A 17,837-nucleotide genomic window follows, 5' to 3' on the forward strand; every position below is an offset into this window, starting at 1 on the left:
TCAGCAAAGCATTGTAAAACACAGTAAGTCTCAGCAAGGTATTGTAAAGCACAGCAAGGCTCAGCAAGGTATTGTAAAGCACAGCAAGGCGTTATAAAGCATGGCAATCCACAGCAGATGTAGCAAAGTATAGTAGCAGCCAGTGGTGGACTGACAACTCACGGGGCCCCCGGGCAATAGAGGATCATGGGGCCCCTGTGTCCTTGCCCACACTCAAAAAAGCCTATGGAAAAGGTACCAGGGGCATCTCATGGGGCCCCCTACTGGCCCCGGGCCCCATGGGCAGTGCCGAGTTTCCAAATGGTCAGTCCGCCCCTGGTAGCAGCATATAGCAGGAGACAGCTAATTACCACTGAGACAGCAGTCACTCCAAGATATCATAAGTACAGCAGGGCACAGTGAGCCACAACTAAATACCACAAGCACAGCAAGATTATAACAGCACAGTGCGTTACCGCCCTTGGTTTATATAGGAAATTGTCTTTATTTTCTGTACACACAACACTTAGCAGGAGCTAGCAGCGGTGCCTTCTCCACAACGGTACTCACTGGCCCACAGCCCAACATCGGGTCTGCTCGCCTTCCTCCATGAGTTTGCCAGTGCCTCAAGGCTGCATTATGGAGCTCACGCTAGCCACCTCCCTCCATGTCACGCCTTGCCCCTGGGTTTTTTTGGGCAGTATGTTTTGGGCAAGAGTTTTTTAAATTAGTATCAGTGTCAGTGTCAGTGTCAGTATGTTTTAGGTAGGACAAAAAAAGCAATATGCGCACTATTGTTTCTAGGCTGTACTACAGGTACAAACAACAAATAACATACACATACAGGTGAAACTCAAAAAATTAGAATATCGTGCAAATCTTCATTTATTTCAGTAATGCAACTTAAAAGGTGAAACTAATATATGAGATAGACTCATTACATGCAAAGCAAGATAGTTCAAGCCGTGATTTGTCATAATAGTGATGATTATGGCTTACAGCTCATAAAAACCCCAAATCCACAATCTCAGAAAATTAGAATATTACAATCAATAAAACAAGGATTGTACATAGAACAATATCAGGGCTCTGAAAAGTAGAAGCATGCATAGGTACTCAGTACTTGGTTTGGGCCCCTTTTGCAGCAATTACTGCCTCAATGCGGCGTGGCATGGAAGCTATCAGCCTGTGGCACTGCTGAGGTGTTATGGAAGACCAGGATGCTTCAATAGTGGCCTTCAGCTCGTCTGCATTGTTCGGTCTCATGTCTCTCATCTTTCTCTTGGCAATGCCCCATAGATTCTCTATGGGGTTCAGGTCAGGTGAGTTTGCTGGCACGATATTCTAATTTTTCGAGTTTCACCTGTATGTGGCATCTCTGCCATTGTCAGGAGTAGGAGAATTTATTTTGGGTTGTTCTTTGGTTGTAGGTTATAGTAGTAACAAGAAATATACAGCTAAATTGATACTAAAATAAAAAATCAGGAGATATCCATTGCCATTCACCACCAAATGAAAGCCCAATTTGTCCCAAAAAAACAAGGTATACAGTAATTCACCTGAATGCACAAAGTAGTTGTGATGATATGTACGATTTCTCTAACATATGCCAAAGCTGCAGAATTGTGCTTAGGCATTAGGATTTGTTGTACACTTAGGCGTAGAGAGGTTAATGAGGGAATCCAAGATAGCAGAGCAGGGCAGACAAACAGGGAGCTTGGAGGATGTGTTACAAACACAATATCACAAGCATGAGACTGCAGGCTTTGCTGGCTTAAATCAGGTTTGGTCTCTACCCAGAGACTGGCCACCTTGCAGGTGGACAGACAGGGAGAATGTATCACAATCAAAACCAGCTTCTAAACCAGTGCTACACACGCCTGACAACTTTATTTCAAATTCAGTTGTTTATTTTGCAATTGCTTGTTCATTATTACCTCATGCAGTAGATCATTCCACAGTGTGATCACTAACTGTATATTGTAAGGTCACATTAAAGATCAATATCATATACCACACCCTTATATTTTTCTTCCATAATTGTTTTATCTCCCTCTTAGTGCGTCCAGAGGTGAAGGTGTGGGGCCGTCGTCAGTCAGATAATGTGACCAGACTTCAGTGCCTGGTGTACGGGTTTCACCCCCGAGCTGTGGATGTGAAGTGGATGAGGAATGGAGTAGACCATGTTCCTTCAGGTGAAATGACTCCAATTCTCCCCCATCCTGATGGCACCTATCAGACCAGAGTCAGTGTGGAAGTGCCAACCAAGGAGGGAGACACTTACTTCTGTCATGTGCACCACAGCAGCCTGGAGGATGTTCTCCCTGTGAAATGGGGTGAGTGTCAACACCCTTTGTAACAAAATAATTAGAGATAAAACTGTGAAGAAGATCCACTTATTCTCATACCTCTCACAATCTTTATATATGCATCCCTCATGCCCCATGCTGAGGATACATCAAGAAATGTCCTGCCTTTTACAGCTACAGCTTCTCAGCTTGACACTTTGTACTGCTGCTAACTGCCTGTTACTGTCTGTAACTGATAGCTTCTGTCCCCAGCAAAGACTGAGAACCAATCAAAGTGAAAACAAAAAGTGCAGCACCTAAGTGATCAAGAATGAATATAACAATCTTTTTTGTTTACAAACGTTTTTTATAAAAAGTTAGGCAATAAAAGTCATGCAACCTCCTGAAGAGCAATACACCTTAAGAAAAAAGGCACATACTGTAGGTAATGAACAGTAATATAAAATACAATCATAAGGAAATCTATTACATGAATAAGGTAGACAGTAACAAATACGAAACAACCAAGCTGTTTACAGAGACTCAGAATGTAACGATCTTATAATCAAAAACGAAAGTGTAAATAATATACTTGTGACAATAACCAACAAAAACATGACTTTAAAAAGTGAAAAAAAGGTCCCATAAACATGTTACTCTTCTCAGTGGTAAATAATAACTCCAATTGTTGTACATGTGTAGTATTCATCCAACAGTCCAAATATATCACCACATGTTGCTCCAAATCACCACCTTTGCACAATCCCCAGCTATTAAGCTGTATCAGAGAGGCAGCAGACAGCATTTTTAACACAGGCAGGGCATACAGTATAGGAACCCATCTACATTGTAATCCTCCACTCACACAGGGGGCCACCAGCACCACCGATATGCCAAGCCTAGGTGCAACGCTCACCACACTGGAGCCACAGAAAAAGGTATAGTGTAGTAATTATTTGGACAATCAGCTTCTATCCATCCATTAAATCCATACACCAAAGTTTACAGGTATAGTAGAGTATTAACCTACCACGTGGGGACATTAACTTACTAAGAAGATCGCAATCCCAGAAGCAGTGACATGGTGTCAGCATGTAGCTCACCCCAATGCTTTTCATGTACATGCATGTCTTCAGGGGATACTAAAGTGCTGACCCATCCTTTTCCATCCTTTAAATAGCCTGCTAAACAAGCCACTCATTGTGTTTAATGACAGCACCATTTTCCTGGAGTCCAAACAGAGGACAAAACTATGGCAGCCATAGTTCGTTCCAATGTCAGTATAGCTCGACCTATACTCAACAGGAAATGCATCTGTACCATTTTCCTGGAGTCCTTACAGAAGACAAAATGTAGCAGCCATGTTTCCTTAGTCTAAAAGTCATATAGAACTATACGTAGCTAAACATATACTCAGCAAAGGTTATGGGCGCCATCGTTTTGAAGTCGTGCACTTTACTCTGTCCTTATAAGCAGCCTTTTTTTATAGTGCAAAAAATTGCAAAAAATCATAATAATCCTATTCACAATAATAAGAGGAAAAAAGCTCTTTTCACAGCACCTAGAGGGTCACTCATCCAAGTACTAACCAAACCCAACCTTACTTACTTAGGTCCTGAAATCAGATGTGATTGAGTTCATTCAAGGTGGTGTGGCCATAGGCTATACCCACATCTATAATTAAACAAAGTTTTAATAAGTGTTACTGAAATTATATTTAACAGGCTATTTTATAAATGAACAATCTATCTCAGAATCCAATCTGCTATATCCATAATGTAACTTTGCAATATTTATCACACTTTGTTAAGATCATATGTATAATAATAAAGATAATATTTTCTTTAATTCTTTATTGTTATTTGTTTATTTCTGTTAGAGTAAGAGGTTAGAGTTAAGGTTAGGCGTTATGAATGGGGGTTGAGGTTAGGGTTTTGGGTTAGAGTTAGGGTTAGAGTTAGGGTTTAGGAATAGGGCTTAGAGTTACGGTTGGAGTTAGGTGTTAGGGTTTGAGTTAGGTGTTAGGGTTTGAGTTAGGTGTTAGGATCAGGGGTTAGAGGTCATGTTTAGGGTTAGGTGTTAGGGCTGGGAGTTAGAGTTAGGGGTTAGGTATTGTGGTTAGAGGTTAGGGTTTGGGTTAGGAGTCAATATTTTTATTGTCCTCTTCTTATTTATTATTTACTTATTTTTGTTAGGGTAAGGTTTAAATTTATTGATTGTATTATTATTATTATTATTCATTTATTTTTTATAAAGTTGGGGGTTAGGGGTTAATTATTATTTATTTATTAATACATTTTATTATGTATTATATATTATTTTTTATATTATTTATGTATGTATTTTATTTAACATTTAGTTAACAGTTATTTATTCTTCTTATTATTATTATTGTTATTATTAGTCATTTGAGCATACGAATTCTCCAAAAAATGTGTGAATTTCTAGTTTCAATGAATTTTTATGGAAAAAAACACTTAAAAAATGCACCAATCTGTCGGAATCAAGCTACAAAAATGGCTCCAAAACATTTTTGAGTTTCAGGCATTTGGCTTCAGGTGACGTGGAGTGGAGACGTGAATCATATCTATAGAGAATAAATGATTTTTTTATAGTGTTTTGCAACTACAAAATGCTCAGCTGTGAATGGGCCTAAACTGGCAGTGTGAGTTTACCAGATTCCTCCATCCACTAAAATGGGATGGATGGAGGAATCCCCCTACCAGGACTTTGTAATCTGAAGCAGTACATACTGCTGTCAGGATACACAGATCAGTGACTGCAGCCACTGATTGATGGAAAATTTTCAAAATCAACTTCTGTCGAGAAAAAGAGACCACAAATTGATCAAATTTCAATCACTGAATGGCCAGTTAAACAGGGGCCACACACACCAGTAAAAACCTGACAGGTATTCTGATTCCTCTCCACTCTATCTAAAATTAAAATAAAAAATGTTCCTTTAGTTATACTTTAAAGCTGGTCGTAAAATATACAATTTTCTTGTTCAAATTCCTTTAGATTTACTCAAAACTCTGTAGTGTAAGGGCCTGCCTGACTGCATACAACTTCAAAGTGTTTATCTTTGACCTCATATTATATATTAAAGGAAAATTGTACAAGAAAATAGTATAATGTCAGGCCAGCTTCTTTCTTGCCCACTCTAAACAAAATAATAATAAAATTGTCTGAAGTTAGGCTTTTGGATAAAAGCTGTTAAATACGTCCACAGAACTCAGAAGTTCTGTAAACTGGCCATATACTAATACTGCTGTCTTGAATTTTACAAAATTGTGTTCAAATATATTAATATATGTATAAATTATACTTTTATTTTCTTTTGTTACAATTTTTACATAGAAAGAATATACACAAGAGAAAAAGTATACCATTTGTTGAAGCGGCTGTCGCTGTTGCTGTCATTCATCCTCATTGGACTGGGGATATTTGCATATAGGTTCTGGTAAGTGTGATAATAAAAAACCCCCCACCCCCCAAAAAAAAATGGGCCTGGAATTTAAGTCTGTTTTCACACAGTTCCATTGAAAAAATGTGGTAATAATGCATCTGCATTTTTCGCTGTGTTTCTGGTGCATTTTCTAGTCACCTGACATCAACATACACCTATGAAATGACACCAAGTCATTTCCCCCCGGTGTCAGAATGCCCGCTGCAGTCCCGCTATAAGTCGCTGTTTGCCGCCGTTACTAGAAAAAATGAAAAAAAAAATCCCAGTATATACATTGAAGGAAATAAGTATTTGCTCCCCTGCTGATTTTGAATGTTTGGCCACTCACAAAGAAATGATCAGTCTAAAAATCGAATGGTAGGTGTATTGTATCACTGAGAGACAGAAAAGCAACACAAAATTCAAAAGAAATGCATGTCTAACAAATGATGCACTGATTTGCATGTTCATGAGGGAAATAAGTATTTGATCCCCTTCACTAAACATGACTTAGTACTTGGTGGCAAATCTCTTGTTGGCAATCACAGTGTCAGACGTTTCCTGCAGTTGGCCCCCAGGTTTGCACACATCTCAGGAGGGATTTTGGCCCACTCCTCTTGGCAGATCCTCTCCAAGTCATTAAGGTTTGGTGGCTGATGTTTGGCAACTCGAATTTTCAGCTCTTTCCATAGATTTTCAATCAGATTAAGGTCTGGAGACTGTCTAGGCCACTCCAGGACCTTAATGTGCTTCTTCTGTCTCTCAGTATTGCAATACAGCTACCATTCGATTTTTTTTTCTTTGTGAGTGGGCAAACATTCAAAATCAGCAGGGGATCAAATAATTAATTCCTTCACTGTATACCGCCATTTGTAAATGCTATAACTTTCACGCTAAATCAATTAATTTACACGTATTGGGATTTTTTTTTAGCAAATACATTTTGGTCTAAATTCATGACGAAATTAGATTTTTAAGATTTCTTTACTGGACATGTTTAACCTCTCTAGCGGTCTGATTATGTCCATTTTTCTGTGCTCAAAGCGGTACTTTTTTTGCATGGAAATATGTATTTTTTTTATTGTAGGCCTGTAATTTTTAGGAATAACTTACTGAAATCTGTCCGAACAAGAGTCTAGTAAACATCCCGGGTATGATAAAACTTGAAACACGAAATCATAAATTATAATTTAATAAATAATCATAAAAATAATATAATAATAATAAATATAATTCAATAATATAATCAATTTGAAATATAGCGCCAAGTTCGCACATCACTGAGCAAAGTCGCAAAATCGTTTTCAGTGTCTGATGACGAATTTCCCCCACAAATCATTATCACTCAATTCTGCAAGTGGTTCTGATTTACTATCGCTGTTCTCTAGCTGGTCTAAAACCGCTTTTGACCTAAAGGGACGCTTTTTGGACGCCATGGACGTTTCTCAGTTTCCAGGCAGAAAGAACAGTAAAAATGCAGGCAGGGAGCAGGACAAAGCACTCGGGACAAAATGTATGTGAAATGCTTTGATACAGGAATGTTATACTATGTGATTTTAGTGTATTTAGTGAATGTCACTTTTTGTCATTATCAAATTTCCCGCCGTTCCGTCCCCCTTATGTCCCGACGCTCGCAGGGGACGGAACCCGGATGACAGATGCCAGCATCTGCCGGATTACATTGCCGGGGACACTGCAGGAGGGACATCACGGGAGCGCAGGACAAGGTAAGTGATCGAGGGATCGCGGAGCAGCGCCGCATGGTAAGCCCAAGTGTAGCTCAGGGTTACCGCTTTTGGTGCTGAAACTTTACCCTGAGCTACACTCGGGAATACCGCCAGGGAGGTTAATAGCAAAAAGTCAAAAATATTGTTTTTTTTTTCTCAAAATTGTCGATTTTTTTTTTTTATAGTGCAAAAATTAAAAAATGTACAGGCGACCAAATACCACTGAAAGAAAGCTCAATTCATGGAAAAAAAGGACACAAATTTCATTTGGGTGCAGCATTGCATGACCACACAATTGTCAGTTAAAGTTTTGCAACACCATAACACAAAAAATGGCCTGGTCAGGAAGGGGGGTAAATCCTCAGGTGGGCAAGTGATTAACTGACAATGGCGTGGTCATGCAGCGCTGCACCCAATTTAAATTTATGGCCTTTATTTCCACAAATAGAGCTTTCTTTTGGTGGTTTTTGATTGCCTCTGTGTTTTTTATTTTTTGCGCTATAACCAAAAAAAGACCGACAATTTTGACAAAAAACTATGTTTTTGACTTTTTGCTATTACATGTCCAATAAAAAAAATCTAATTTCATCATAAATTGAGGGCAAAATTTATTCTGCTCCATGTCTTTGCTAAAAAAAAATCCCAATACGTGTAAATTAATTGGTTTACGTGAAAGTTATAGCGTTTACAAATGGCAGTATGGATACGGAAATTTTTTATTTATTTTTTTACTAGTAATGGTGGTGATCAGCGACTTACAGTGGGACTGTGATGGGCATTCTGACACTGGGGTGGGAACTGACTTGGTGTCAGTGACATCCCCAGTGACACCAATACAGTGATCAGTTCTAATAAAAAGCACTGACACTGTACTAATGGCACTGGGCAGGAAGGGGTTAACATCTGGGTTGATCAAAGAGTTAACTGTGTGCTGTTTCACTATGTGCTGTGTGTGTGCTTCACTGTAAGCACACTGCTTTGCATGGCTTTGCTATCCAGAGCCATAAATGGCAATGTGCAGGAGCTGATAGGGGAGAGAACAGTATTGTTTACATGATTATATCCCCCGTTGGTAATACTCGGCAATCACGGGGTGCCAGCGAGTAATCACCGGCAGGGACCCAGTGAATGACAGCCAAGGCCGCGAATGGCAGCACGGGTAGGGCGTGATATACGAGATTTGGTGCACCCCTGCTGTTAAATAGAAGACAGTTTTTTGCACGATCAGTCATATTTTCAATATCAATGCCTAAATTTCATGATTTCTGCCAGAGTGTGCAAACATTTGAGCACAACTGTAAATAGCTCATAAGGTGCTAGAGAATTAACATTTTCAGCATCTCATGAGATAATTGGAAAAAATGTGTCACATGATTCAACTATCTCATGTAATATTCTTTTGTGAACTGAGCCCATTTGTCCTAAAATAAAATTATTATTATTACTATTATACAGGATTTATATAGCGCCAACAGTTTGCTCAGCGCTTTACAAAATGAAGGTAGACATTACAGTTACAATACAATTCGGTACAAGAGGAAACAGAGGGCCCGGCTCGTTACAGCTTACAATCTAGGAGGAAGGGTTGAGGGATACAAAAGGTAATAGATGCGGGGGGATGAGCTGATGGAGCTAATAAATGGCGGTTTACTAGTTAGAAGCAGGATAGACTTCTTTAACCACCTCCCACCCGCTATATAGTAAAATGATGAGCGCAAGGTGGTTCTCTCGTTCTGGGAGGACGTCATATGACGTCCTCCCATTCTCACTGCGCATGCGCAGCTCAGGGAGCGCGCAGCACGGCGATCAGTGGTGCGCTGTGTCCCTCAGATCACCGATCATGGAAAGAGCCGAAGATGTCAGCTCGGTCATGTGATCAGCTGTGTCCAATCACAGCTGATCACATGTAAACAGGGAAATGCCGGTTATCGGCATTTCTCTCCTCTCGAGCTGTCACACTGACAGAGGAGAGGAGAGCCAGTAATCGGGGACGAGGGGACATGTACACTGATCATCAGGGCACTGATGATCAGTGTGCCCTGATGATCAGTGTAGCCCCAGCAGTGCCACCTGTCAGTGTCCATCAGTGCCTTATGTCAGTGCCTCGTGCCAGTGCCCATCAGTGCCACATATCAGTGCACACCACTACACATCAATGCCAGATATCAGTGCCCATCTGAGCTGCCTTTCAGTGTCACCCATCAGTGCCAGTCAGTGCCACCTATCAATGCCAATCAGTGCCACCTATCAGTGCTGCCAATCAGTGCCACCTATCAGTGCCAGTCAGTGCCGCCTATCAGTGCCGCCTATCAGTACGCATCAGTGCTGCCTATCAGTGCTCATCAGTGCTGCCTATCAGTGCCTAACAGTGCCAGTCAGTGCCATCTATCAGTGACACTCAGTGACGCCTATCAGTGCCATATATCAGTGCTGCCTTTCAGTGCCCATCAGTTATGCCTGTCAATGCCCATCAGTGCCACCTACCAGTCCCTCCTCATCAGTGCCCATCAGTGACACCCATCAGTGTCCATCAGTGCAGCCTATCAGTGCTCATCAGTGCAGCCTCATTAGCACACATCAGTGAAGGAGAAAAATCACTTATTTACAAAATTTTATAACAAAAACTAAGAAAAAACATTTTTTTTCAAAATTTTCAGTGGTTTTTGGTTTGTTTAAAAAAAATAAAAACCCAGAGGTGATTAAATACCACCAAAATAAAGCTCTATCTGTCACAAAAAAATGCTAAAAATTTCATATGGGTACAGTGTTGCATGACCGCGCAATTGTCATTCAAAGTGCGACAGCGCTGAAAGCTGGAAATTGGCCTGGGCAGGAAGGGGGTATAAGTGCCCTGCAGGCTAGTGGTTACAGAGAAACGTTTTCAGGGATCGTCTAAAGGTGAATAGATAATACACAAATAAAAATGAAGTCACTTATTGTCCTGATGGCAGTGAATAATGTGTATCCACATCTAAGTGTATACTTACTTTTTCATTATGGTATTTATATATCTACGAAAATTTACGCAGCGCTTTACATACTGTACATTCACATCAGTCCCTGCCCTCAAGAAGCTTACAGTCTAATCTCTCTATGTTCCATGGTACATACATACACACATATACTAGGGTCAATTTGCTAAATAGGCAGGAGCCAGTTAATCTACTAGCATGTTTCTGGAGTGTGAGAAGAAACCAGAGTACCCAGAGGAAATCCATGCATGCACAGGGAGAACATGCAAACTCCATGCAGACAGAGTCGTGGCTAAGATTTGAACCCAGTTCATTAACAACTAATGAACCCAGTTCTGTATTAGCCCATTAAGCTCACTAGTGTATAAAATCTTCACATAAACTGCACTCACTGGATAATTAATCCATTCTTCTAGCGTATATCCATGTGCAAGGAAAATATATCATAAACTGAAAGTGATAAAGAAGCAGAAACAGAACACACTGGATAGTGCATATAAAACACCCTTTTCATTATTAAAAAATGTTACCAATATTGAAAGGGTTAATATTTACCTAACCTCTGCTTAGGCTTACTAACTTTTGTTCCCATCAACAGGAGGTTCCTTGGAGAATGGAATGTTGTTATCTATGTAGGCATCTTTAGGCCTTAAAGAATTGTAGAAGTTACTATCCTGTCTATGATAGCTTATGACACGCCACATCATTGTTCATTTATTATATATTATATTATACAGTATTTATATAGCGCTAAAAGGTTCGCTCAGCGCTGTACATTATAGTGGGGACAGAACATGAGACAATACAGTAACAAAACAAAACACGAGGGGTTCAAGGGCCCTGCTCTTTCGAGCTTACAATCTAAGAGGGAGGGGATAGTGGTACAGGAGGAAGTGGCTGTGGGGGATGGAGTGGTAGGAGGAGTGGAGGAGATCGGCTGTTAGGTGAGGGCGGGGTAGGCTTCCCTGAAGAGATGGGTTTTCAGGGTGCGCCTAAAGGTGAGGAGGGTAGGTGACAGTCTGATGGATTGGGGTAGTGAGTTCCAGAGGATGGGAGAAGTCATGGAGAACTCCTGCAGTCGGGCTTGGGAGGTGGAAAACAGGGAGCTAGAAAGTAGGAGGTCTTGTGAGGAGCGAAGATTATGGGTAGGGTGGTATTTGGGTATCAGGTCGGTGAGGTAGTTTGGGGCAGCGTTATGAATGGCTTTGTACGGCAGTGTTAGTAGTTTGAATTTAATGCGTTGGGCAATCGGGAGCCAGTGGAGGGAATGACAGAGGGGGGTGACAGAAGAGGAGCGGTTAGTAGGGTGGATGAGTCTGGCCACAGAGTTCAGGATAGACTGAAGCGGGGAAAGTCTGCGTCGAGGTAGGCCGGTGAGAAGGGAGTTGCAGTAGTCCAGACGTGAGATAATAAGGGAGTGAACGAGTTGTTTAGTAGTGTCTGGGGTTAGGAACTAACGTATTTTGGAGATGTTGCGGAGGTGGAGCCTGCATGAGTTTGCCAACGATTGGACATGGGGTTGGAAGGACAGGTTTGAGTTTAGAGTAACACCTAGGACTTTGGCTTGCGGGGTGGGACTGATGGTGGCATTGTTGGTCGTGATGGAGTGGGTGGGGGGCACGGGCTGGGGGGAAAATCAGGAGCTTGGTTTTGGAAAGGTTCAATTTGAGGAAATGGAGCGACATCCAGTCCGATATGTCATTCAGTAGGTGGGTGATACGGGCGGAGACTGAAGGGGTGAGGCGAGGGGCGGAGAGGTAAATTTGCATTTCATCGGCATAGAGATGATAGTTGAAGCCATGGGAGTGTATCAGTTTGCCGAGGGAGGAGGTGTAGATGGAGAAGAGCAGGGGCCCGAGGACTGAGCCTTGGGGGACCCCAAAAGAGAGGGGGAGAGAGGGGGAGGTGGTAGCATTATAGGTAACGCTGAAGGAGCGTTGGGATAGATAGGAGGAGAGCCAGGAGAGAGCGGAGTCTCTGATGCCGAGGGAGTGTAGTTTGTTAAGGAGGAGGGGGTGGTAGACTGTGTTGAAGGCTGTGGAAAGGTCAAGGAGTAAGAGGACTGAGTAGTGGTCATTAGCTTTGGCGGTTAGCAGGTCATTAGTGATTTTGAGTAGGGCGGTTTTGGTGGAGTGTAATTATTGGTACACTTGCACACAATTTTTTAGGAATTCAGAAGGTAGGCTGTTACAAACATCTTATAGAACTAACCACAGATCTTCTGGGGATGTAGGCTGCCTCAAATCCTTCTGTATCTTCATATACCCCAGACCGACTCAATGTTGAGATCAGGGCTCTGTGGAGGCCAAACCATCACATACAGATCTCCTTGCCTTCTTCCTCCACCAAAGGGTTCTTTTGAGGAGTTACAGATTGATGTTTCACACATGCCTAACAATAAGAGAGGTATCTGCTGGTTGTAGTAGATAAGTTCTCCAAATGGCTGGAGTTATTTGTCACCAACAAGGAAGATGTCTCGACAGTGGCCAAAATTTTGTGCAAGGAAATTATCCCAAGATGGGGATGCCCTCTGGTGATTGGTTCAGACAAAGGTCAAGCTTTCACATCTAAAGTGGCCTAACAGCTGGCCAAATTAATGGTTATTCAGTTGAAATTTCACATCCCTTTCCACCCACAGAGTTCAGGAATGATTGTGAGAATGAACAGGACAATTATGGATAAGTTGAGGAAAGCTACTGGAGGTACATTTGTCAAATGGGAAACATATTTGCCCACAGTGTTGGCTAAAATCCAGATGACACCAAACAAAAAAACAAATTGTCACCTTTTGAAATTTTGATGGGTAGACCATTTCCTACCCCATGTACCAAAGGCCCACTGATGATTATGCCTGGAGACCTAGAGCTGATCCAAGAAATATATGTGACAAATCTTATAAGGCTGCTGAATGGCATCTACGGTGATGTATCTTTCTTTTCTGCTTCCCTCACAGGAACCAAGACATCCTTTCAGCCTGGAGACACTGTGGAGTGCCCACAGCGATAACAGGCATGACAGAAGTTTTGACAGCGGATTCCCAGACCTGGATCCATGCGTCAAGGGTAAAGAAAGTCCAGGATTCTCCTCAAGCTAAGTTGTTGGCTACAGATAATGAGAGTGAAACAGGTGATAGAGTTTCTCTGGAAGACATCCAGAAAGAGACTGGTCAAGATATTGATGCTGTTGCATCCACAAACCTCTTGGAAAATCCTCCTTTTAATAGGTTGCCTCACACTGATAGTGTTTCTCCCGATTTTGGCGATTAGTACACGCAATTATAACCCTTAGGACTTGAGGAATATTTGCCCGCAACCCCAAGAGACCGAACCCCTGTACAGACCTAGACATCCATATGAACTGTTAAAGCAATCGGAGAATGTATGGGTTTATATGATGCATTCAGTGAATCAGTACATATAAATGGCATGAAAGTCAAAGCTATTAGTTGTCACTTTGTGACAAAAGGGAGGTTGTGAAAGGGTTAATAGTTAACTAACCTCTGCTTAGGCTTACTAACTTTTGCTTCCATGAACAGGAGGTTCCATGGAGAATGGAATGTTGTTATCTAGGTAGGCATCTTTAGGTCTTGAAGAATTGTAGAAGTTACTATCCTGTCTATGATAGCTTATGACACACCACATCATTGTTCATGGTAACATCTATAATGTCTTCTGATTGGTGCTTTATGGAAACTGCCTGAAATATTCAGTGCTATCACTATACTTAAGATCAAGCCATAATAAAGATCTCTGAGTTCTGCATGTCAAACTTTCATGTCTGATTTGCATTATTCACAAAGGTACTTTGTATTATCTGAAATGATTGGACAGAGAGTTGAGTTCCTAACAAATATGTCTAAAAGAGGTCATAGCAGAAGTACTCCAAGTCTCCAGGTTGTCCATCATATCAAATTACTTGCAAACCCCCTTTTATGCGTATTGGGTGTACAAGTGGCTCCCTCCATCTAGTGTGTAATACAGATACAAGTTTGATGGGGAATTGTGCTTCTTTTTGATTGCAAGCATGTTGTCTGTGGGATGCAGCCTGCTGATATGCTCATTATTAAATCATTTAATTGCATATTTTACTAATTTTTAAAAAAATGAAAAGGGCATTTTTTTCTGCACTATCTGTATCTATGCTCTATTTCTGATTTTCTATAGCTCACTAGTGTATAGGGAAAGGATATTGCTATAAGGAAGGCTGCTTTCCTAATTTGGATTACAATCGCCTCCTCCTTTCTTAATTTCTATTACATAGGGGAGTTTTGAGTTTTTTTAGTTCATTGAGGAGAACCTTGAAAACTGAAACCATAATTTGAGATTTCAGTTCAGTGCACAGGAAGTTTAACAAACTGGATTTCTGGCAGGATCACCAGACAATTTTCAGAATAGTACTTACTTGATAAAAGTTCTTCTTTATGTTAGGTAGTGAAATTAGTATCTTTGATGAACACCTACTGCAAGAAATTGAGGTACAGAATATGCAAAAAACAAACGGTACTGATTTTCCTCACATTTTCTGTACTGAAAGTATTGTAATTGTAGTGTCTCCCTTATATTGTAAATCGCTGCGCAAACTGTTGGCGCTATATAAATCCTGTATAATAATAATTTTAATTTAATTTTATTGATAGATATGTAACAATAATTGGAGGAAAAGGGCAAAAAAAGAATAAACACTGTATGCATTTTAGAAGTGATGACTAACATTTTTCTGAAATCTGGGAAAACCAAATATTGTCTACATACATTGCCTCAAAATAACTCAGCACACAGCCATTAATGACTAAACCGCTGGCAACAAAAGTGAGTACACCCTTAAGTGAAAATGTCCAATTTGGGCCCAAAGTGTCAATATTTTGTGTGGCCACCATTATTTTCCAGCACTGCCTTAACCCTTTTGGGCATGGAGTTCACCAGAGCTTCACAGGTTGCCACTGGAGTCCTTTTCCACTCCTCCATGACGACATCAAGGAGCTGGTGGTTGTTACAGATCTTGCGCTCCTCTACCGCCTGTTTGAAGATGCCCCACAGATCCTCAATAGGGTTTAGGTCTGGAGACATGCTTGGCCAGTCCATCACCTTTACCCTCAGCTTCTTTAGCAAGGCAGTGGTCATCTTGGAGGCATGTTTGGGGTCGTTATCATGTTGGAACACTGCCCTGCGGACCAGTCTCCAAAGGGAGGGGATCATGCTCTGCTTCAGTATGTCACAGTACATGTTGGCATTCATGGCTCCCTCAATGAACTGTAGCTCCACAGATCCGGCAGCACTCATGCAGCCCCAGACCATGACACTCCCACCACCATGCTTGACTGTAGGCAAGACACACTTGTCTTTGTACTCCTCACCTGGTTGCCGTCACACACGCTTGACACCATCTGAACCAAATAAGTTTATCTTGGTCTCGTCAGACTACAGCACATGGTTCTAGTAATCCATGTCCTTAGTCTGCTTGTCTTCAGCAAACTGTTTGCGGGATTTCCTGTGCATCATCTTTAGAAGAGGCTTCCTTCTGGGACGACAGCTATGCAGACCAATTTGATGCAGTGTATGATATATGGTCTGAGCACTAACAGGCTGATCCCCCCCCACCCTTTCAACCTCTGCAGCAATGCTGGCAGCGCTATATTTCCCAAAAACAACCTCTGGATATGACGCTGATCCCGTGCACTCAACTTTTTTGGTCGACCATGGTGAGGCCTGTTCTGAGTGGAACCTGTCCTGTTAAACCACTGTATGGTCTTGGCCACCGTGCTGCAGCTCAGTTTCGGGGTCTTGGCAATCTTCTTATAGCCTAGGCCATCTTTATGTAGAGCAACAATTTTTTTTTTCAGATCCTCAGAGAGTTCTTTGCCATGAGGTGCAATGTTGAACTTCCAGTGACCAGTAACAGAGAGTGAGATTGATAACATCAAATTTAACACACCTGTTCCCCGTTCATGCCTGAGACCTTGTACCACTAACGAGTCACATGACACCGGGGAGGGAAAATGGCTAATTGGGCCCAATTTGGACCTTGTCACTTAGGGGTGGACTCACTTTTGTTGCCAGCGGTTTAGGCATTAATGGCTGTGTGTTGAGTTATTTTGAGGGGACAACAAATTTACATGTTATACAAGCTGTACACTCACTACGTCACATTGTAGCAAAGTGTCATTTCTTCAGTGTTGTCACATGAAAAGCTGTAATAAAATATTTACAAAAGTGTGAGGGGTGTACTCACTTCTGTGAGATACTGTATAAGTTATATGTACAGTATAATAAATATACGTGGCACATGGGCATAAAATTGTTTGCAATAAAGTGAACCTTTCATAAACAAGTACCTGTCTCCTAGTAGTCTATTTGAGAGTAAAAAAAAATGGTAAAAACTGGTTAAATGTGACAAGTACATAAGTGCATGCATGTAAGAGCAATAGATGTTCTTATGTTGTGTTGGTAGTTCATTTATTTCTACATCTTTGAACCATTCTTTAAATATTAAAGATAACCTAAATGTAATGCACAGTATGCGATATACTCTACTTGTGGTTAGTTGAGGTAACACGGGCACATTTATGCATGTTGTGGTGCCATTTATTTTGAATGATACCCCAATGCACTAATGCAATGCAGCTCCAATACTACTGTAGCACTACCCCCTTAGAAGTTGCTGAGTTATTTTCAGGCTCCCTGTAGCCCAACCCCTGCTGACACCACAATACTTCTTTGACCAGAGTAAATTGTCACCAGAAAATAGATTTGGACACAGGTTAGAGTGAACTGATATTTGGATTAAGTTAAATTTGGCCGTGAGCACAGTAAAACAGTGTAAAGAAACATTTGTGCACAAAATAACAGCTATCACTCTAAAGAGAGAAACACGTACAATACAAATGCAAAATATCAATCTGTGCTAGAAGTCCTGCTATACAGAATTTAACCCAGAGCCTCAAGTCTGTTTCTTGTCTCCAGTGAGCAAGAAGAGCTATTAAGAGGTAGAGCTAGCTCACTTTGTGCCCTCAGGAACTGATGGCAAGGTTTAAATCTGATACAGGAAAAAAGAGCTGTTTAATTGGGGATGTTAACATCCCTTAAATGTAGTGAAGACTCTTCTGTGCGCTTTTTGGGGCCCAGTTGGTGCACAGTAGAGATCCAGACCTCTTAAGTTGAAGAAAGAAAGGCAGTCCCTCAAAGGATTAATACAACAAAAGAAAGATTCCAGTGCTATTTCTTTAGGTGCCACTTGACTTGGGCGGTGTTCCTTAACTGCATTAGGCAGGATGCAAATTATAGGCAAAAGATATCAGAAGTTGGCAAACAGACTTGCTGGCAAGGGGCAACTCCTCTCCAGGCTGTGATAGTGAATGGCAATGGTGACAAGTGCTCTTTTAAGAGGGTAGGTCAATGGCTAAGGGAACAATGATGTGGTTTGGCCT

The 17,837-nt window shown here is 41.2% G+C and overlaps 1 protein-coding gene across 1 annotated transcript in view; it reads left to right on the top strand.

Moving 5' to 3' along the window:
• Positions 1 to 13,680, top strand: part of LOC149437523 (major histocompatibility complex class I-related protein 1-like) — a 58,290-nt gene extending 44,610 nt beyond the window's left edge. The window contains exons 4-6 of the mRNA XM_089660871.1: positions 2,040 to 2,315; positions 5,628 to 5,730; positions 13,368 to 13,680. Of these exons, the coding sequence (XP_089516997.1) occupies positions 2,040 to 2,315; positions 5,628 to 5,730; positions 13,368 to 13,680 (692 nt within the window). The remainder of the gene's footprint in view (positions 1 to 2,039; positions 2,316 to 5,627; positions 5,731 to 13,367) is intronic.
• Positions 13,681 to 17,837: the final 4,157 nt, after the last annotated feature.

This window comes from Staurois parvus, unplaced genomic scaffold, assembly GCF_062004578.1.
Source record: "Staurois parvus isolate SC_StPar_1 unplaced genomic scaffold, SC_StPar_1.0 ptg001284l, whole genome shotgun sequence".
In the NCBI taxonomy this organism is placed as follows: Eukaryota; Metazoa; Chordata; class Amphibia; order Anura; family Ranidae; genus Staurois; species Staurois parvus.